This window comes from Choristoneura fumiferana, chromosome 12 (assembly GCF_025370935.1).
Source record: "Choristoneura fumiferana chromosome 12, NRCan_CFum_1, whole genome shotgun sequence".
Taxonomy (NCBI): Eukaryota; Metazoa; Arthropoda; class Insecta; order Lepidoptera; family Tortricidae; genus Choristoneura; species Choristoneura fumiferana.
Window position 1 is genome coordinate 15,688,245 of NC_133483.1, and position 20,190 is coordinate 15,708,434.

The window sequence follows — 20,190 nt, forward strand, 5'->3', positions numbered from 1 at the left end:
AGAAAAATATTCCTATCCTATCTGTCTGTCACGAATGACAAATGATGAAATGATCTCTTGATCTCTTACCATACTACTCTTTGCTTGTTTTCTTTACGAGTTTTATGACTAAACATCTGTTTAACATTTCATTAATAAAGTAGCTTAGACGATTGTAGTCTGAAGCTAAACATGTCAACACGCGAGATACTAACGTTACAATTTGGGCACTATTCAAATTATGTAGGATCCCATTTTTGGAACATACAAGAACTTGGTTTCGACTACACCGGTGCTGTAAAGACTGAATGCAATCACGATATTCTGTACCGAGAAGGTCAAACAGCGAAAGGAGAACTAACCTATACACCTAGATTACTATTATGCGATTTAAAGGGGTCCTTAAAAACATTACCTTGTAATGGTGGTTTGCCTGATGACTTATGTTATAAATACGAAGATGTTCTTTGGGACGGCGTTGAAAAAATAGAAGAACCAGCTGCGCCTAAAAATGAATATTTAGGAGATATAGACTCTGCTGGGCCTTCTGCGACAGCCTCAAAGCAATATGATTTGGACAACAGCGTAAATACTTGGACAGATTTTTTGTACCCCAGGCTACACCCTCGTTCTGTTAATATTGTTAAGCAATATAGTCATGGAGATGATAATGTAAGTAAACTCCAATTTAATTTTAACCTACCATGAGTTAAAAATGTTACCTTTCAAATGCTTTGGCATTTATCAGATCAGTCTATAATTTAAGGCTATTGGTCAGAATATACCAAAGGGGGCCTGAAGATAAATAATACACATATTACAAATGTAATAGTTCTTTTTATTTATTTCAGACACTTTTCGACACATACAATACTGGGCATGTAGTATGGAAATCCGATTTTGGAGATGACTTCAGTGACAATATTAGAAAATATGTTGAAGAATGTGACAGCATACAGGGTTTCCATATAAACTTCGACTGTACTGATGGCTTCTCAGGTCTTGCCATTGGGTGCATAGAACATATAGTTGATGAATATACCAAGCCAATATTAGCACATCCTATCATAGCTTCTCACTATCCAGACAATTCGCCCACAACTCAAGAAGAGAGAGACGTTTCCAATTTAAAAGACTCTGCAAGACTCGTCAATACACTTCTTTCAATAGAAGCATTATCTCAACACGCTACCTTGTTTGTTCCACTATGTACAGGAGACAAAGGATGGAGGAAGCCTGGCAACCCAAGGTTGTTTGAACACATCAATTACAATCCAGAAAAATATTACCACTCATCAGCCCTGCTGGCTTCTGCTATGGACACATTAAGTCAAAAGTACAGGCACAAAAGCAATGTGTACACCTTGTCAGATATTTGTGCTGATTTGACAGGCTATGGAAGAAAAATGGCAGCAGCATCTTTAGGCATACCACTTACTATGAATGAGTCTGAGTATCTGATAGATTATTTAAACAAAACAACTAAGCCCATCTACACATGCATCACACCCAGTTGTAAAATAGCAACAGACAAAATTTTCCAACTAATCACAGTGAGAGGTATACAAGATGGTCGCTTGAAAGCTCCTTTGAAGGATGCTAAAGAACAGTTGAATTTACCAGCTTACAGATGCAGAGATGTGAAAGAAATGTTTGAATTGTACTTCCAAGCAAATAATTTTCTCTCTGCAACAAACATCACTGTTTGTGAAAAGCCTTTGGAAGTAAAAACTCCATATCCAAAGTTCTTCTCTGGAAACTTGAACAAATATGGATTTGTTAAAAAGGACTGTAGTGAGGATAAAATAGAAAACTGTCCCATCATTGCTGGATATCACAATGGCAACTTTATGACAGACATGATTGAGAAATTGCATCGGGAAGTAAGCAGGATTAAGTTTGCTAAATTACATAAGTTCAAAGAAGAAGGATTGGAAGCTGCAGAGTACCAAGAGACTTTAGATAGGCTTTCAGAATTTAAAGATAATTACGAAGACAATTTTGAACTGTAATAACTAATATTTAGGAATTATTTTTGTAAATATATAATATACACAATTGAACTGACAATTACTTCCTGTTTTTTTATGTGCTGAAAGAAAGACTGGGTGCATATATTTTTTTCAAATGATAAAGTTTCCTTATTTTTCTGTTCTGGAATGTTTCATTCACCATTCTCAGCCAACCGCTTTCAGAGGAAGCGACGCGAATTTACAGATTCATTGGACGGGCCTTTGCATCCAGAGATGTAGTTTCAGTGCCAGGTAGAGTGTAATATCTGTCTGTAGTGTGGTGTATATATCTGAGGCTCCACATGAGGCTGTCATAATCACATTTGGTGTGCTACAGCCTCGTTAAAATATCAGAGGAAAAAAAAAATCACCATGAACTTTATGGTGAAGAAAAACATCGTGAGATCACCCGCACACGTCTGTGACGTCATAGTAAGAGGTCTGTGCGCTGCAGTAGGGTATTTGGGTCAATCAACTTTTCCCTGTACCGCATTGCCATGGTTACGTCCCCTGGTCAACTCTTTAAATCCATGAGTTTCTCCATGTTTTGTGGTTATAATTCATAGAGCGTACATTTTTGTCGTAGTTACAAGCCCATTATTTAATGGACAATCTCCTAAACACATTAGTAGCATATATCATAACAGTTGCGACCCATTTACACTAACTAGGTCGAGATGATGATGAAAGTTTCTTCATTGTGGTTTATAATAAAGCGAAGTTTATCATTTTCTGATAGTCCTAAGTAATGATAAGCCAAAGGAAACTTTCCAAAATTGCGAAAATAATTCCATATAGGAAAATTTCGGAAACTTCTCACAATTTTGTATGCGGATTGAAATTCAGTCTCTTAAATTTAAATTTCCAATATTTCTTGTTAAAGTTTCCAGAAATTTCCGAGAACTTTTCCAACTTTTCGGAAAGTTTTTAGCAACTTGCACATCTGTTGTCCTACCTAAGTGATAGAATGACATCTAAGCTGTGTCGGTATAGTGTACCACTTCGTAGGAGGATCAGTCTACTACTTTTGTAAGGTTATCACGAGCAACAATATCTGACACAACAAAGCATGCATAATATCTGACACGACTATTTCTAGGGCCGGTAGGACGTGTCAGATGTTCTTGCACGCTCTACGGTAGCAGATATTAAATGCAGGTGACTGTACCAGTTTTTTGGTAAATTACAACACGGTAAAATTCATAAAATTTATTTTTAAAGATGATTTAGATAAAATAAATCATGTCCCAACCACACAATCTCATTGTACACAATATACATCTACTCGAGTCCACTACCGCGATCATGACGAGCGCTCTAGAGCTCTTTCTTTCATTCTCGTGATAAATGCTGCACCTTTGTTCTTCCTGAAGTTTTCATATGGATCATTCAGATTTACACCAACGCCTGAAAGTAAAAGAATGAGAAGTTAGTTTTTATGTAACTTAATTATTTTTATCCAACTGCCTGCAAGGGTTATGTTTTTCGAGCATATGTATGTATGTCTATTTCTTTGGTCCTCGCTGCAGCCTAAACGGCTGGACGGATTTTAACATATATGAGGTATCATTGGATTTGTCATAACTGTCAGAGTGACATAGACGGGTGACACTCTTTCCCGGCCCGGATAATACCGACATGGAAATACCGGCCCTGTTTTTTGTGTACACGCCCATAGAAACTGACAGGAGCTTCTGTATTTCCATCCTGGTATTATCCGGGCCGGGAAAGAGTGTCACCCACATAGAGTATTTCAATATCGCGTCTGCGAAAACAAAAATGGCGGAGGAATAAAAAAATATATTTTGTATTGAAACAATATTATGGGTATCAAATGAAAGTTAATAATTAGCCCATTCTAAATATATATGGGTTGTAATACTTGTAATCTACCATTTTCACAGAAATCAAAAAAGTATAAAATAAAATATTAAATTTAAAAAATAAAAAACACGAATGCATTAAAAACTAAAACAGTCTTTCCCAAAGTGGGCGATAACGATAGGCGAGGCCTAGAGGGGGGGTGGTAAGAGGCCCAGAAAAAATCTTCACTTGCCTTCATTAGGCGAGGGCGAGACTTAGGGGCTGTTTCACCATCCATTGATTAGTGTTAACTGGCGGTTAGGTGTGATGCCATCTTTATTTGTTTTGTTCGAATAGACGGAGACGGCATCACATTTAACCGTCGGTTAACGCTAATCAATGGATGGTGAAACAGCCCCTAATATGTTAATGAGGTTTTTAAGGTGAAAAAAAAATGGGGGCGCTACAATATAACCGATTTTCAAAGTCGGCGTTAGGCGAAATAAGTTTGGGAATCTCTGAACTAAAAGGAAGAAAATAAGTCTAGTGGTCTAGAACCGTCAAGTAGCTCATTTAAAGTTCAACAGTCGGGACTACTCGGAACCCGTTCAAATCGTGACCATCTCAAAAAATCTTGGTAATGGGTCCCGACTGCTGAACTTTAAATGAGCTTCATGACAGAGTTCTAGACTACTAGACTTATTTTCCTCCTTTTAGTTTAGGCAGTCGGGTTTAAGGGTGTAAGTACCTATAGCTTCATCTGTTCTATTGGTTATTCTGCTGAAGTCAAGGTTTAAAATATTCACATTTTTAAATATTAGAAGCACTTTTGCTGACCACTCAATAAAAAGCGCTATAGGTAGAGCCTGAAATTGGGTAAGATTCATAATAGAATTTATTCAATTGAATCGAATGAATGTTACGCGGCAAAAAAAAATTAAGCACGTCACTAATCATCGAATAGTTTACATCATAGATCAGAGGTTTTCAACCGGTGTGCCGCGGCACAGGATGCCGCGTTCGCCGCGAAGTGTATGCGATTCGTACAAAAGGTGTCAACGAGCGAGACCCTATTAATAAGCCTCCGCTGTCCGTTATGTTATTATACATATTATAGGTATACTGTACAGAAATCTTTAGGTACTCTACGCGCCAGTCCGACTCGCACTTGGCTATTTTTTACTGGTGTGCCGTGAAACTTTGATGAGCGAAAAGTAAGCCGTTAAAACCAAAAGGTTGAAAACACCTGTCATAGATAGATAGTGCTATTTTCGTCCATGCAAATTGCCAATACAAAATATTGTTGTAATAAAAACGGCACATTCACCAATAAAGGTTCGCCATCCCTGGACTAAGGTATCGTCTAAAGCAGCGTTTCCACCAATAGTGTGCGAGGAATGTGTTTTTTTATGAACCAATAGAAACGCTTCATTTCGCTCGCTCCGCTCAGCTATTGAATGAACCGGATAGAGATGTGCAGTGCAAGTAAATGAAGCGTCTCTATTAGTTAATGAAAACATATTCCTCGCAACACATTCTCGCACACTATTGGTGGGAACGCTGCTTAACTAAGACATGATGATGATGACATTACACGCAAATTTCTGGCGTTAGTTTAGTTTAGTACATTCTGGTTCCGATAACGAGAGAATAGTTGTGTAACCCTCTCGGATGGATAAAAAAATGATTTGGGATATAAAATTATAGACAGACCTGACGCCAGAATAAGACTGTGTAACACCAAGTAACTATAATGATAATAATAACCAATGCCAAACCACTAAAAACTCGGGTTAATTAGATTTTTTTGACGTTGGAATTGGCTCATTTAGTTACTAGCCAACTCACGATACTAACGCCATCTAGCAATATTTCGCCTGTCTTTTACCCCTCATTCATTATTTTTCATTTCATTTCATTGCGTGCAACCGAGGTCTATGCGTCACAGATATGGTTCATCGGTAAAGTTCGTATTTATCATGCTCTCTAAATTAGCTACCCATCGTACAGCCTTTTTGCTATGTGATACTAAATAATAAAGTTCCATATTAATGGATATGAAAATAATTAAATTATCACTCATTTAATACAATAAATGATTGACACTTAGGGCCTTATACTCTATTTGTTCTAAGATGATTCAAATGACACATGATGATTATGTAACTTTGTGAGGCGGTAACTAATTTTTTAGGGTTCCGTACCCAAAGGGTGCCAACGGGACCCTATTACTGAGACTCCGCTGTCTGTCACAGGGATCTATCTCTGAAGCCCTAAAAGTTAGAAACTTTAAATTTTCACAGATTATGAATTACTGTGGCCGCTATAACAACAAATACTAAAAATAAAATAAAGTTTTTTTATTGCTACGCGTTGTTAGCAGTTGCTAGGCAGCCAAGGTTGTCACCTAGCAACGGCCCTATGCCGTTTGAATGTTTACTTTTAAGTTTGCGATTTTGATGATGTTTTATAAAAGCTTCGATAATATAATATAGTGACTGTCTGATTGTGTGGTTCATTCGTTTTCGTGCAAAGTTAATGAAGCAATTTATGAACCACAAACCTCAATGAAGCCAACTTTTGATAAAGCGCTCGCCAAATCCACACCGTACTAATCACTATGTTTACCTATTGTTTTTTACACTAAAAAAAACCTTACTAAGTATTTAACACTATTTACAAGGTTTATAATACAGTTTCAAAATTATTCACACTAGTCGAGCTTCTTATTATTTAATTACACGACATACTAAGTCCGCCGAATTTCCCGCGAATGAACCGCGCTGACAGCCATTTTTTTTGAGCCAGAATTTTTTCAGAAGCAAACAGCCAAAACCAAAGAAGATGAGAATTCAAATTGTTTTTTATTCGAAATACTTGCACAAGTGCATTTCGGCGATATTTTTAGAAGCTTTTCTGTAGCTTGCCCTGTTTGTTTATTTATTTATTTATTTATTTATTGTTTGTTTGGGTCAAATCTTGGAAGCTAAATTTGACCCACTTCCAGTGGTCCGATCGACTTGAAATTTGGTGACAATACAATAATCTGGTAGTGACATCTTGGTGGTTGGGACCAATTTTTATTATTTACAACAGAGATATAATGCTTGAAAAAATGAAATCACATTAAAACTGCTGATTGTTCGACTATTTGAACTAATTTTTTTTTGCCTGAATCTATACAGTATTTTAATTTTTCCAACAAATTGTAAAGTTATTGCATAGGCACTGTGTTATATTAACTTACTTTCTTTAATGAACGCCATTACAATGTTGTTTCAATAGGCCGCAATGAGGTCTATCGTTTTTTGTCTCACTAGATGGCGCATTGTTGCGTGAGGTTTTTAAGTATGGCTTTCAAAGTCTGTTATTACGGGCGTGAAAACAAAGTTTAGATTAAAATCATATTTAATACACCTTAAAACCGTACCATAAAAATATCGAGCATGCCACAGTGTTGCATAGTCCCCGTTTTGTTCGGAAAAAAGGGAGGAAAAAGGTTTCCGAAAGACAAGACTGTCTCAAAACACAGACATTCATTGGCCCGGAACGCATATTTGCCATAATTAATTTCAGATATTGCAAATTATTCACAAAATTATTCTAATTATAAATAAACCCGCGTAGCTCACCCAAAAACTATGAGATTTGACATTTCGGAGACCTCACGCTACACTAGCGCCTCTAGTGGCGAATTCATACGCGATAGCCCTCATTGCTAGAGGTGAGCGTAATCGGTAAAAATAAAAGCTGTAAAATAAACGAACTTATTATTCATTTGAATGATTGTTCGTCAGAGTCGGAAAGTGACACTCCAAGTGTTGAAAAATATATATTTTAAAATTCAAATAAGACTTTCAGTTCGATAGCGTAACGTTTAAACCAACAAATAATGCTATTGCCACTTTTAGCACTAGGTACATGCAAAAGTATCGATAGTTTGCGTAACAGCACTCTAGTTCCGTCAGTTTGGCATCTGTCATTTGAATCATGTTAGAAGAAATAGAATATAGCTGATGAGATACGACTTCTCTAGATGGAAAACTATTAAAATAACAATAAAAAGTTTTTGGTAATAATTGCACTTTTAATACAAGCTTTTTTGGTGACTGTACTTTTCGTTGACTGTACTTGTATTGTCACCCAAACTACATTCTCCGAAAATAGGCACTAATAACTCGTAGAAAAATCGATAGTTCACTCGATAAATGGTACATCTCTAAAACTTTCAAACTCGAAACGTCACAGAACTCATCATAGGTGAAAAATATTATAGAGATGCAACGGATATCCGGCCAGTATTCGGTATCCGGCCTATCCGGCCACAATTTTACTATACGGCCGAATACCGGATACTTGCCTACTATCCGGCCGGATACCGGATAGTAAAAAAAAACTTAAAGTTATGATTAAAAAGTTGTATTTTATATGTATTTATCATTATTAAGATCCGTTTATAAATTCTAGGTTAATTAATTATACTGTACCATGGCCTACCAATCCCTACAAGCTAAATTTAATACAAAAAAACAGCAATAGATGGCAGTACTATTAACATTTGTAAATTATAAAATGTGAATAAGCCGAATTAAAATAAAGACTAGCATATTTTATAAACACAACTTCACATCAACCTTAATTCAACTCCTTAATTTGAAGATAAGAAACACCATAAAAATAATAAATTGAGAATACGAAAGTATAGGCTACATGTGGCTACATTTCAGCTATGAGGCTTTCGTAGTGTTTTGCAATTGTGACGCTAGATGGCGAAAAACCGGAATGCGCTTGCTGGGCTTGCTCCGCGCTTGCTCACATTCGTCGAAACTATTTGAGAGAAACATGCCATTCTCTTCTAATGACGTAAATAAGACGGAGACATCATGCGTATCTCTAGTCCGTCTAGGCTCAGTTGGTGAGCTTGTTGGTTGTTGTCAGTGTACCGTATCCTTAGTGTCTCACTAGATGGCAATACGTATCGTATTATTTGTGTTCTCACTGGTGCCATATATTGGAAAATCGAAGGAAAGAAAAATAGTCAGTTGAATAGCCAGTATTAGGGTGATACCATTTGCTTGTACTAGGTGGTGTCTCTGTTATATATGTACTCTGTGACTGTACTGAAGTAAAATGCGCGCTTGCTTTCGTTGATAGCCTACAAATCCTTGAACAAGTTGCAACTTGCAGGGCTACTACGAAACTCGAAGTTCGTGTCGTGCGGTCCCTCTGACACTTATACTATTTAATACGAGAGCGAGAGGGACGGTACGATACGAACTTCGAGTTTCGTAGTAGCCCTGCTGGCCCTATAAATACTTACTACGAAGTACAAAATTCGAACTTCGTATCTTGCCGTCCCGCTGACGCCAATTTTAGTTAATACGAGAGGGAGAAGGACGGTACGATACGAACTTCAATTTTCCAATTTCGTAGTAGCCGAAACTTGGCCGAATATCCATCCGGCTATCCGAACAACGGTCCCACCGGATATCCGGTATACGGCCAAACAACTATCCGTTGCATCTCTATTACAAGCTATACTAATTCAAATAAATATGTGTGTGTGCATTTATGTGTTTGTGCGTGTGTGTGTGTGTGTGCATAGATGAAGTTTATTTTTTCTTAAATGCTTCAGTAATATCCTCCATTGCACTGTAATTCCGTGTGATTAACCACCGTTTTACAAGTCCCAATGCGTGTTTACAGATTTAGTTGTATATACAGCAATGAGAATAGGCGGGTGATCGTCTAGCAAGAGCAGATCTACATGGTGGGTGCGGTAACCTATATTGACATAAGCATACCAAATTTCAAGTCAATCCAACTACTAGAAGTTGGTCGAATTTAACTTGCAAGATTTGATTACAGACAGACAGACAGATATCGGGACAGGTGAAACTAAATAAAAGCTTGTAAATCAACACTTATTTCGGAAAACAAACCCGGGATACTGTTGGCACTGCTACGAGTACGCCTTAAGAAGGAGGCAGCTTTATGGCTGCACTAAGGGGCTATTTCAACACCCATTCATTAATTTTAAATGACGGATAAATGTGATGCCGTCTCCGTTTATTCGAACAAAACAAACAGAGACGATATCACATTTAACCGTCAGTTAAGACTAATCAATGTGTGGTGAAACAGCCCCTAAATCTGTTCGCTAGCTACCTTTGTATTGGTCCTGCTTGTCGCGCACATGGCCGCCACTGATGGGCTCCGCGATGCCCTGCCCCGCAGCGCCCAGCCCGCCGGCGCTCCACCCCATCTTCTGCAGCAGCTGGTGGCCCTTGTTGCTCGCGTCCAGGCCGCTCGACGACGCGGGATATGATGCGGAATTACTTCTGTAACAGGGTATTTGACACCGCCATATTAAAACTTGGAATGTATTCCCGCTTTTTGAATATAGGTATTTTTATGGTCTGGTAAATTGGTATGGTTTTCATGGACTCTTGGATCCAGTAAAAAGCCCTGGCTATGGCATTCATTATTTCTTTCTGTCTAACGGTGTAAGATGGTGACAGAAAGAGATGGCGAAAGCGATGTTAAGAGCCCGCGCGTTTGAGGCCTCTGTTCTCGGTAGTAAAACGTATATGACTGGAGATAACGGTTAATAGTTACAGGAAGCTAGGAGGTGTAGGCGACCGCGAGCGTTCGACGCGGCGCGACCGCGGGGACTCGCGGTGGCGCTCGCGCTCTCGCGACCGGCTGCGCGACCGCGACCTAGACCGCGACCGCGATCTTCTGCGACCTAAAGACAAAAAAAAAACACATTGACATTCACTGGCATTCTATGTCTCAACAGGTCTCAACCTAGTCAAGGAATGAATAGCGCCCCACAAGTGAATAAGCACATTTTTTTATTTCTTCAAATACAGCTTTATTATTTGACGAATATAGTTGTGTATCAAATATTTGAAAAAAAAAAGATAGACATTTTAAATAGTTAATTAGAGATTAGAAGACTTCAGGAAAAAATAGCTTACTGTCTCGTTCCCTCCTCCATGCCGTCGATCGTCTCCGTGGCGAAGGTGACCGCGATTTTGACTTCACTGGGGACGGTTTTTCTGGCGTTCTACTCTTTGACCTGCCAAAAGTAAACATAATAATTAACAAATTATATTACGAAATAAGTAAGTACAATGAGGATGTTACATATTTTAGTTATATTTCAAAATATTGATAAATAAAATCGAAATTTCACCAGTGAGGCTCGTGTTTACAACTATAACGATAAAATAGGCACATTAAAAAATAATACAAAATAACTGATCCGTGACCACATCTAGTGAAAGCATATCTATCGACGCGGATTCTTCATATACACGGAATTTATATACGCTTACAGCCGATTCAATATCAAAGGCGTATTATAAAGTTAATGATTATATCATGGACAGGGATATTTGGAAATAATTCCGATCCGCATTAGCGATCCCTTCAAATAGCGAACCTACTGTGTTCAAAGTAAAAAAAAAAAGTCTGTGTATAAAGTTGTGTTAAATACTTGTGATGTATAGATATCATTTAATAATATTGTAAATCTGTTTAAAAAAAATATACCTCATTGAGTTTCTTGCTGGATTCTTCTAAACAGAGGTTTTTCCGATATTTGCTTTTTATATTCGATATTTGATTATTTGCTTGTTATAGCCCAAATTGAATAAAGATATTTTGACTTTTACTTTGACTTTGATTCGATAACTGCGGGGAGACCCTAAGCAGTCGCTAGTAAAGGGCAAGTCTTGCCACAAGATAGCTCAAGCCCTTTGATGGTTTCAAAGTGCCTCTGACATGACATAGACGATAACTACCACATAATAATAATCATCATAATCATCATCAGCCTATAGCAGTCCACTGCTGGACATAGGTGGATGAACGATGACAGCGCGAATTCTATTTATATTTTTATTATTATTATTCTTATCCATGTCACTTCACGTCATGTAATGTCACGAATAAATGTTTTCTTTCTTTCTTTCTTTCCAATGAACGCCATTGCGCCCTGTCCTCGGCTAGACGCATCCAGCTTCTACCAGCAGCCTTTCACAGATCGTCACTCCACCTGGCCGGAGGGCGTCGTACACTACGTTTGCCGAGACGCGGTATCCATTCACGAACTCGTTTACACCAGCGATTGTCGGTACATAATAATAAATTGTTTAATCATGGATAGATTTTAGCTGAACTATTCAACGAACCTGTATCTTCTTCCTGGTGGCGAGGGCTGTTTCTGCAAATCCTTTGGTATGGGTGTGGGTGATCTCGACCTTTCTCGTCTGCCATTTGCAATCTCTTCTTCTTTCTGCTTCCTAGCTGCGTTTTTAGCTTTGTAGTATTCGTACAGGCCTAGTTTTTCCCATCCCTCGCTAAAATTAAAAAGGATAATATATATTAATCCAAATATAATTACGCTAAACCTAGTTCCTAAAGTATCGAAAGTAGAACCATTTATTTAGAAGGTCATAAAAATGCCACACCTTTCACTGTAGTTTGTACAAAATATGTTGTGTAAACAACCTTCACTTTTCAAAGCAATGAAGGCCCATTTGAGAAAAGACTATTGAAAACTATTAATAACTAGCTTTTGCCCGCGGCTTCGCTCGCGCAGAATTACAAATTAAAACTTTTTTGTACCCACAGAAATCAAACACTACTTCGGGTAGCCTAGTTAATCCATTATTACCACTGATGTATATTATTACCAAACATAGCACTAGAGGAGGCATTTCAGCACGTCAGTTGGTGATATTTTTTCTAAAATTTTGGCAGTCAATTTTTTACGCACTATTTAGGCAAATTAAGATTGGTTTAATTTTGATAATACATTATTTCGACATAAAGGGTTTAAATAATAGGTAATTTATAAATACTTAGTATGGATACTCGTATAATAAAATGTATTTTTCATAAACGTTACCAACTGACGTGCCCGCTAAATGCCTCCTGTAGTGCTATGTTTGATTATTACCTGTATGCCAAATTTCATGGCAATCCGTTCAGTAGCTTTTGCGTTAAAGAGTGACAGAGAGGGTGAGTTGCGTGAAACATCTATCCATCCATACAAACTTTCGAGATTATAATATTATTAGTAAGAAGTAAGATGGCATCTTACTTGTCTCTGGGCCGCTCATGGTTAGGTGATGCGTAGAAGGCGTCTACCGCAGCCAATAGCCTGTCGTTTGGTGGGGCAGGGGGAGGTAGACGGATTTTCGCTGGGTCCAAAGGTCTATATCGGTCTTCTTCTAGCTGAAATTAGTTACAAGTTATAGGCGATTTTTAATTACTACCAATTCCATCAGCCTAAAAGTTATTAAAAAGAGTCATCAATCGCCATGAAACATATCAGAGTCAGAATGAATTGGTTAAAATTTGAGAAAGCAGTAATAAAGTCTTGAAAATAAGATTTGATGACATCTGAATGAATAAATAAGACAAAAAATAACAGTAACTCTTACCATAATCAGAGGCACCATTAAACCAGCTGGTAATTCGAAGTATGGTACAGAAGGCATCAATTCGTCGTTATTGATTTCGAGTAGTGGAGGGAAGCCTGGTGGGGGTTTAGTAAGATCTGGAAGACCATTTCCGAACCCGACTAGCACAGGAGGTTCAGGCTGGAACCCCGGTGGGGGCTGAGAGAAATTCACGTTTGGCAAATGTGACAAGTCAACCTCTTCTTTCTCCGTATTGTTCTGATTCTTCATTTGATCAAATATTTGACTGTCATAACTGTTCTCATTCCCACTTAAGCTATTATTGGAAGCATAATTATCACCACTCTCACTACCATACAGCTGCTGAGTAGTTGCATTAAAATTCTGATCATAGTTCATTGAATTGAAACTTTGATCACTAAAACTATTTTGGAAGTTATTCTGTATATTATTCTGATTCATGCTATCATTACTTTGTTCGTGGTTATTTTGCATTTCCATAGTGTGCTTTTGCATCTCGAGTTGCTGTATTTGTTGCATCGTGTGAGCGACAAAGGCTTGATGTTGGGTTTGGTAACTGAAAACATTGTGCAATTAAAACAAGTTCATGATAAGATTTTTTTAAATATAATACTGATACATACTTCTCAAAGGTGGATTTAGTTTGTTGCGTGAGATGCGAGATGGCGCTGGCGTGCTGGGCCACCAGGTTGTTCTGGTACTCCTGGTAGCTGCTTGTGGGGCTCTTCATCTTGTCGATGACTGCCGTCTCGAAATAGTTAGACTTGGACTCCCACAGCCGGAGCAGCTTATTTAACTTAGCCTCCTGCTCCTCCGTCACGGCTGAAACAGCAAAATGATTAAACCGATGTCATATGGGCCAAAGAGACTCTAAGCAAGTTACCTGACTGACGCAAACCACAGGTGATGCTCTAAAGATGCTTTTATACAAGATGAGAATGCACAATCGAACAAAAGAGACCTATATCTTGAGGGCATTATTATAAATATGTTACCTATACTGGCATTGCAAAACATTGGTACCACCACATTTTCCAAATTTTTCTTGAGATCTTCTGCGTTTTTGCGTGCACTGTAATTAGGAATAACAGTATCATAGACACCGATTGATAATGACAAGACAACAGGGGCTAGCAACATAAATGGTCATGACTGAGACAATATGAAACAAAGATAATAAAGTGGGTACATAATAGTAAATTCCAAAAGTATATTTTGATAAAAAAATAACTAAAGTTTATTTTTTACTCTTAAATGGGGAATATCAATGTAACTTTTGTTGTCATTAATTCAAGAATATAAATGACCTCTATTTCATCAACACTATCATACTTAAAAGTACCATGACCATTCAGTTTTATGAGCATATACAAGTTTATTAAATAAAAAAAATCTTTACAGTACTTTAGAAAATTTATGTGTTATTAGGTTTGGGATAAAAATAAAATATTACTAAAAACATGCTTTGGCGTCGATAAAACTAATTTAATAAATTAATGTAAACCCTTTCTTATTTATTTTGAATTTATGTATTATAGTTAATATAAAAAGTTAAGTGATGTAAAATTTAATCATAATTTTAATATTAGTAACAAGATCAAAACAAACAAACACCCGATGATCGGTCTGAGCGGTAGCTGATACTAACCAATGGTGAAGCACATCATTCACAAGGTAAATGATGTGAAGCTTCTGCGTGAAAGCAGCTCCAGGCTGAGTTACTTTGCGCAACAGATGCTGTGATATCACTTTCCCCGCATCGTGGGATGTGGCATGCTGCAAGATCCAGCCCTTGCCTAAAACATCACCAATATAAACATTAAAATACTTATATTAAGGAAATATTTTTTAGATATGTTAATAAACTAGCCTGCAAGAACTAAAGATATTTTCATGTTATTATTTCTCCACTAATTGGAAAGTTTGAACAGTCCCGTGCCAACTTTCTCTTCAAATTATAATGAGTTAAACAGTAAAAATGGCTTTCCACCATAACTACAGTGTTGTGTATACCAATATAAATTTATGCACAATTTTTTTTTTATTCCACTGGATAGCAAACAAGCATGTGGGTCTCCTGATGGTAAGAGATCACCACCGCCCATAAACATCTGCAACACCAGTGGTATTGCAGATGCGTTGCCAACCTAGAGGTCTAAGATGGGATACCTCAAGTGCCAGTAATTTCACCGGCTGTCTTACTCTCCACGCCAAAGCACAACAGTGCAAGCACTGCTGCTTCACGGAAGGATTAGCAAACAAGATGGTGGTAGCGATCCGGGCGGACCTTGCACAAGGTCCTACCACCTGCAATTACAATCTTATTTTCATATTTATCATAATCAGGTAACAGGGCACTATTTTTGTACTCTTGGGACAATATTTGATTATAGATGGTAATAAAATGACATGCATATTAATTGAAATACTACTTCATTATTCATTATCATCAATAGTGTAATCATCTTTTTAAGTTCAACAAAGAAATGTTGCTAAATTGTAAATTGTAACACATGGTTAATATTATCTGATATTTATCAGATTCTGGGTTGGGTACTTGGGTACATGCACAAAACACAGATAGCTCAGAAGTCAATCTCCTGTATGTACTTCACTTTTCATACCTACACTCGGCGGTCACTCTAAGGTTGGCAACTATGGCTTATGCACCAAAAAACTATCATGGTAGTGGCACTCGTATCTAGTTGTTTGATTTATTGTTGAGAATGAAACGGGAAGAATGGAAATATAAATTAATAACTAAAATATTTTAATGTCATTGTTATATTTAAATTTTGTCACAGAATATATCTTGCGAAGATTTCGTTATTGGCGTAATACACGATAATTTAATTTAAACAATCGTCCACTGAACAGTTATAATAACTTTTTTTTTGTTGCTCCATTATTGCACAAAAAAGTTCACAGAAGCATGTCTCAAGCGGATGGCACTCGCGCTCGCACTGGTCCCAACCGGTCCGAGATATTGTGTCCGTGAGCAGTGTCTATGTGTGCGTTGCTCGAGCGCACTTGTATGGAGATTGACTTCTGAACTATCTGTGTTTAGTGGTACATGTCAGGGGACTATTTTTTGGGGTGTTTGAAAAATTGTAATAAAATAGGTACTTTTATTTTTGGCTAAATATAAGACGAGTTTAAAAATATGGGTCTTTTTAAACACAGAAACATTTTTCTTTGACATTTATCTCAACACGTTTTTCCAAAAAAAGCCGAGGACATCCCAATTAGTGGAGAAATGCACAGACAAAAAATAATATTGCAGTTCAGTAATATTAGCCCCAACATTATGCCACATTCTAGTAGTCATTTCAGTGAATCAACTTGACAGTAACAAAGCTTAATTAGGGCATGCATTTACAAATTAATTACATAGGATAACAAAAATATCCCTTACTGTTTTATACTTACTATTCTACACAGAGAAGCGAAAAAATCAGCTGCACATTCTCTAATATCCCTATTTATTTTTAATGGGTTCATATGGGCTTATCAAATCATTTAGAAACAAATGTGTAATTGTTTGGTAACCTATTTTAAATACTAATATATAATGTATAGCATATTATCATGCTGATAGCAGAGCTATTCCAATAGATTGTACAATATATTATGTCTACATTTTCACTTTTTTTTTAACAGAATATTTCAGAATTAACTCTCATGCATTTTCAGCTTTAAGATTTTTGTATAAATAATAAATGTAGGTTTGTGTCTTAATATTTTCAAAGATAAAGCCATAAGATAAGTTGAACCAAATGATCAATTACAATTTGTATTTAATAATTTTCTTTATGAGTATCTCGACAACCCAAATATTTCAGAAAAATGTTGCTCAATTTATTAATTAAATTTAGGTGCGAAATAAAATCTTATCTTAACTTATCTAAGTATAACTTCAGATATGAACTTGAAAGAACAACACACCTGATGATATGCTATCCTTAGTGCAAGTATCAATAATTGGTTGCAGTATGTTGTCAAGTTCGGTTAGATTAATGTGGTTATCACTTGCTAGTGACTGAATTGTTTCTACTTGAGCTTTGCTGACCAATTCATTGATTTTAGTCTGCTGCTGCTGTATCAACACCTGAAACAGTACAATTCTTATACTTTTCATAAACAAAGAAAAATACCATTTCAAACTTATTACAGCAATAATCCTATTATATCCTTCTATGAGGACACAACCTCATATGACGCCTGTAAAAATAATATTTCATTTATTTTAGTACAGTGTACAAAATTTTGGCATGCAATACGAGTAGCACTAATAGTAGTGAATGACATGAAAAAATTCTAAAAACTTAGAAAAGCTCTCTAAATATATTTTAGCAAAACATCTTTATCTTGGCTTAATAGCTGATTGTAACTGCACAGCATAGTATACCTGTCAGCCTTACATTTTATTGACTTAAACCCAACACTGTTGTTCCATTTCAATAAATAATTAAGTGGCAACAATCAAGCAATTTGATAGCTAGGCCACCATAGAACCTTATCACAGTAAATAACATTATTTGTCTATAGGTAACAATGCTTATCAAAAGATGTTGGTAAAATGTCACAATGAGAAGGTGTAGTAGTGGCCTAGGAATCAAACTGTTTAATGTACCTCTCTCCTAACTACAACCATATCTTTCTTTGGTATGTTATAAACAGGATCAAAAGTATTGAGCTGAACTTAATTTGAAGATAAAACTAGTTTGTTTTAAATTTAGTTTGAAAACATACACCATAGAGTTGGAATCTCAAATTTATTGTTTTTAGGTACTTGAGCATACTTATTTTTGTTGAATTAAATGCTTGGTGCTACTAGGTTAAGGCTTGTTTGTTTCTGAGCCTAACTCACCTTATGTTGAGCATTGAGATTGTTCTCAGACTGAGTTATTTGCTCTTTGAGCATGTTGACTTGCGCAGCGAGAGAGTCGCGGTCGGTGCGCGCCGCGGGCGGCGCGGGCGCGGCTGGCGCGAGCGGTGCTGCATTGGCCGCGAGCCACTGCTGCAGGGCCGGCGCCGCCGACATGGAAGCGGCGAGCCCGATCTGTGCGGCCGTCGCGCTGCCCTGTTGGGGCAGTACATATTGCCTGTTCTGAGCCATAAAGGCCCCGGCGGGAGCGGCCGCCTGGCCACCGGCCGATTGCTTTAGAACTATAAACAGCAGGATTCACTTGAGTTGGTTATAACAGGCAGCAAATGCGCGGCACTGCGCTCATTCTATCTCTTCCGTCGACACTCTGTTATGCTTACTTGCTTGCTCCGTCGTCACTTTATACTGGTAGTAATTGAAGTATTCCCCGCCGTAGAGGAAACTGAACTTCGGGTTGTTCTTTTGCTTATTTTTAGTCATCTTCTCGAATTCGGGGCCATTTCTTGCGACAAACTGCGCCAGTTTGTCTATTATGTTGCGCAGGTCTTGATCTAAAAGCATGATGACATTTGCAAAAGTATCCTGACTTGAATTAGATTAGCAAAAGAAGCAGTTTTACAAACCTTGAGGTGGCTGCGGCAGTTCCATTTTGTATGATTTTTATTGAGGTTAGGGGCATAAGAGAATTCTTCTTTTTATTAGCTATGGAGATGGCGGCGTCGCAAAGTTCCCATAGTCATAATAACACATTCAGGTTCACCAATCAGTTCACAATTATTCTTTATCTTAAAAAGCTAAACTTCTTAATAATTAACACTAGTGTTTCTATACACTAACTTTTCCACTGATAAACGATAATCAAAAGAAAGTCTACACGTTCGACAGACCACAATGTCAGCCATGTTAACATAATTCCATTCTCTTCTCTTCACTCATTCTGTTTCTGTCTGGTCTAATCTATGCCGACCCGACCGAGTTGCGACCGAGACCGAGTCTCCAATTTCATTCGTTTGTTGAATGGATTTACACAATGGGCAACACTTATAAAATTCATTACAAAACATCCTCGCATTTAGTCTATGGCTCATATAATGATAATGACGGTTTCCACTTCCCTCTTTTAATGAGGGCTATCGCGTATGAATTCGCCACTAGAGGCGCTAGTGTAGCGTGAGGTCTCCGAAATGTCAAATTTCATAGTTTTTGGGTGAGCTACGCGGGTTTATTTATAATTAGAATAATTGTGAATATTTTGCAATATCTGAAATTAATTATGGCAAATATGCGTTCTGGGGCAATGAATGTCTGTGTTTTGAGACAGTTTTGTCTTTCGGAAACTTTTGTCCTCCCTTTTTTCCTAACAAAACCGGGACTATGCAACACTGTGGCATGCTCGCTATTTATATGGTACGGTTTTAAAGTGTATTAAATATGATTTTAATCTAAACTTTGTTTTCACGCCCGTAATAACAGACTTTCAAAACCATACTTAAAAACCTCACGCAACAGTGCGCCATCTAGTGAGACAAAAAACGATAGCCCTCATTTTTTCTTTCTTCAATTTTTTTAAACGATCGGAATCGATTGTGCTCTTGATTTTGAGTAAGAAAAACCATAATATTTCCAAAATATCAAAAAAAATAAAGCGTACACTTTTTTTTAACCGCCCAAAAGCGACTAAAAAGATAACAATTAAAAATAAATCAACAACATACGAAACATTTCACAATAACGGGGAATATTTCCCAGCAAACCGATGGCAGTTAAGTCGAATGCCATATATGAAACGTCAACGAAACAAAATGGCGAACGGCGTCCTTACCGATTGTCAACAGGTTTTTGACATTTCATTCAAATAAAAGATTTATTTTATTATTATTCCGTATTAAGTTTTTTCTTAATATCGATATTACATCACTGGTGAAACTGTGGCAACATTTGTGTGCAATGAACTGTCAAGTTAGTTCGCCTAATCCTGGACTAGAGTACAGATGAGACCAAAGAGTATTACTACCTTTGGTTGAAACTGACAATATCCACGTAGCTTGTA

General features: G+C 37.2%; 2 protein-coding genes across 3 annotated transcripts; one reads left to right on the forward strand and one right to left on the reverse strand.

The window, feature by feature from the left end:
• Positions 1 to 33: 33 nt before the first annotated feature.
• mst (misato mitochondrial distribution and morphology regulator) lies at positions 34 to 2,052 on the forward strand. Its single transcript, XM_074095913.1, has 2 exons — positions 34 to 651; positions 831 to 2,052. Exons 1-2 carry the CDS (start codon positions 172 to 174, stop codon positions 1,989 to 1,991), a joined length of 1,641 nt encoding a protein of 546 aa, XP_073952014.1. The 5' UTR covers positions 34 to 171; the 3' UTR covers positions 1,992 to 2,052.
• Positions 2,053 to 3,185: 1,133 nt separating this feature from the next.
• On the reverse strand, positions 3,186 to 19,095 carry scaf6 (SR-related CTD associated factor 6). Of its 2 annotated transcripts, XM_074095479.1 has the most exons (14): positions 18,764 to 19,095; positions 18,521 to 18,691; positions 18,123 to 18,421; positions 17,198 to 17,360; positions 14,901 to 15,048; positions 14,248 to 14,324; positions 13,876 to 14,074; positions 13,253 to 13,808; positions 12,910 to 13,043; positions 11,996 to 12,163; positions 10,778 to 10,878; positions 10,413 to 10,542; positions 9,963 to 10,135; positions 3,186 to 3,398 (listed from the first exon to the last, which is right to left on the reverse strand). In XM_074095479.1, the coding sequence occupies exons 1-14, from the start codon at positions 18,786 to 18,788 to the stop codon at positions 3,295 to 3,297; spliced, it is 2,448 nt and encodes an 815-aa protein (XP_073951580.1). In that variant the 5' UTR covers positions 18,789 to 19,095; the 3' UTR covers positions 3,186 to 3,294. The 2 variants fall into 2 exon arrangements, with proteins under 2 accessions (XP_073951580.1, XP_073951581.1); XM_074095480.1 differs by lacking the exon at positions 18,764 to 19,095 and having other exon boundaries at positions 18,123 to 18,335; positions 18,521 to 18,587.
• Between the last annotated feature and the right edge of the window lie 1,095 nt (positions 19,096 to 20,190).

Coding starts and splice junctions, on each gene's coding strand:
- mst (XM_074095913.1), top strand. CDS start 172: ATGTCAACACGCGAGATACTAACGTTACAATTTGGGCACTATTCAAAT. Junction 652..830: donor ATAGTCATGGAGATGATAAT/GTAAGTAAACTC, acceptor TATTTATTTCAG/ACACTTTTCGACACATACAA.
- scaf6 (XM_074095479.1), bottom strand. CDS start 18,788: ATGGAACTGCCGCAGCCACCTCAAG. Junction 15,049..17,197: donor TAAGGATAGCATATCATCAG/GTGTGTTGTTCT, acceptor GTGATGTTTTAG/GCAAGGGCTGGATCTTGCAG. Junction 13,809..13,875: donor ACTAAATCCACCTTTGAGAA/GTATGTATCAGT, acceptor CAATGTTTTCAG/TTACCAAACCCAACATCAAG.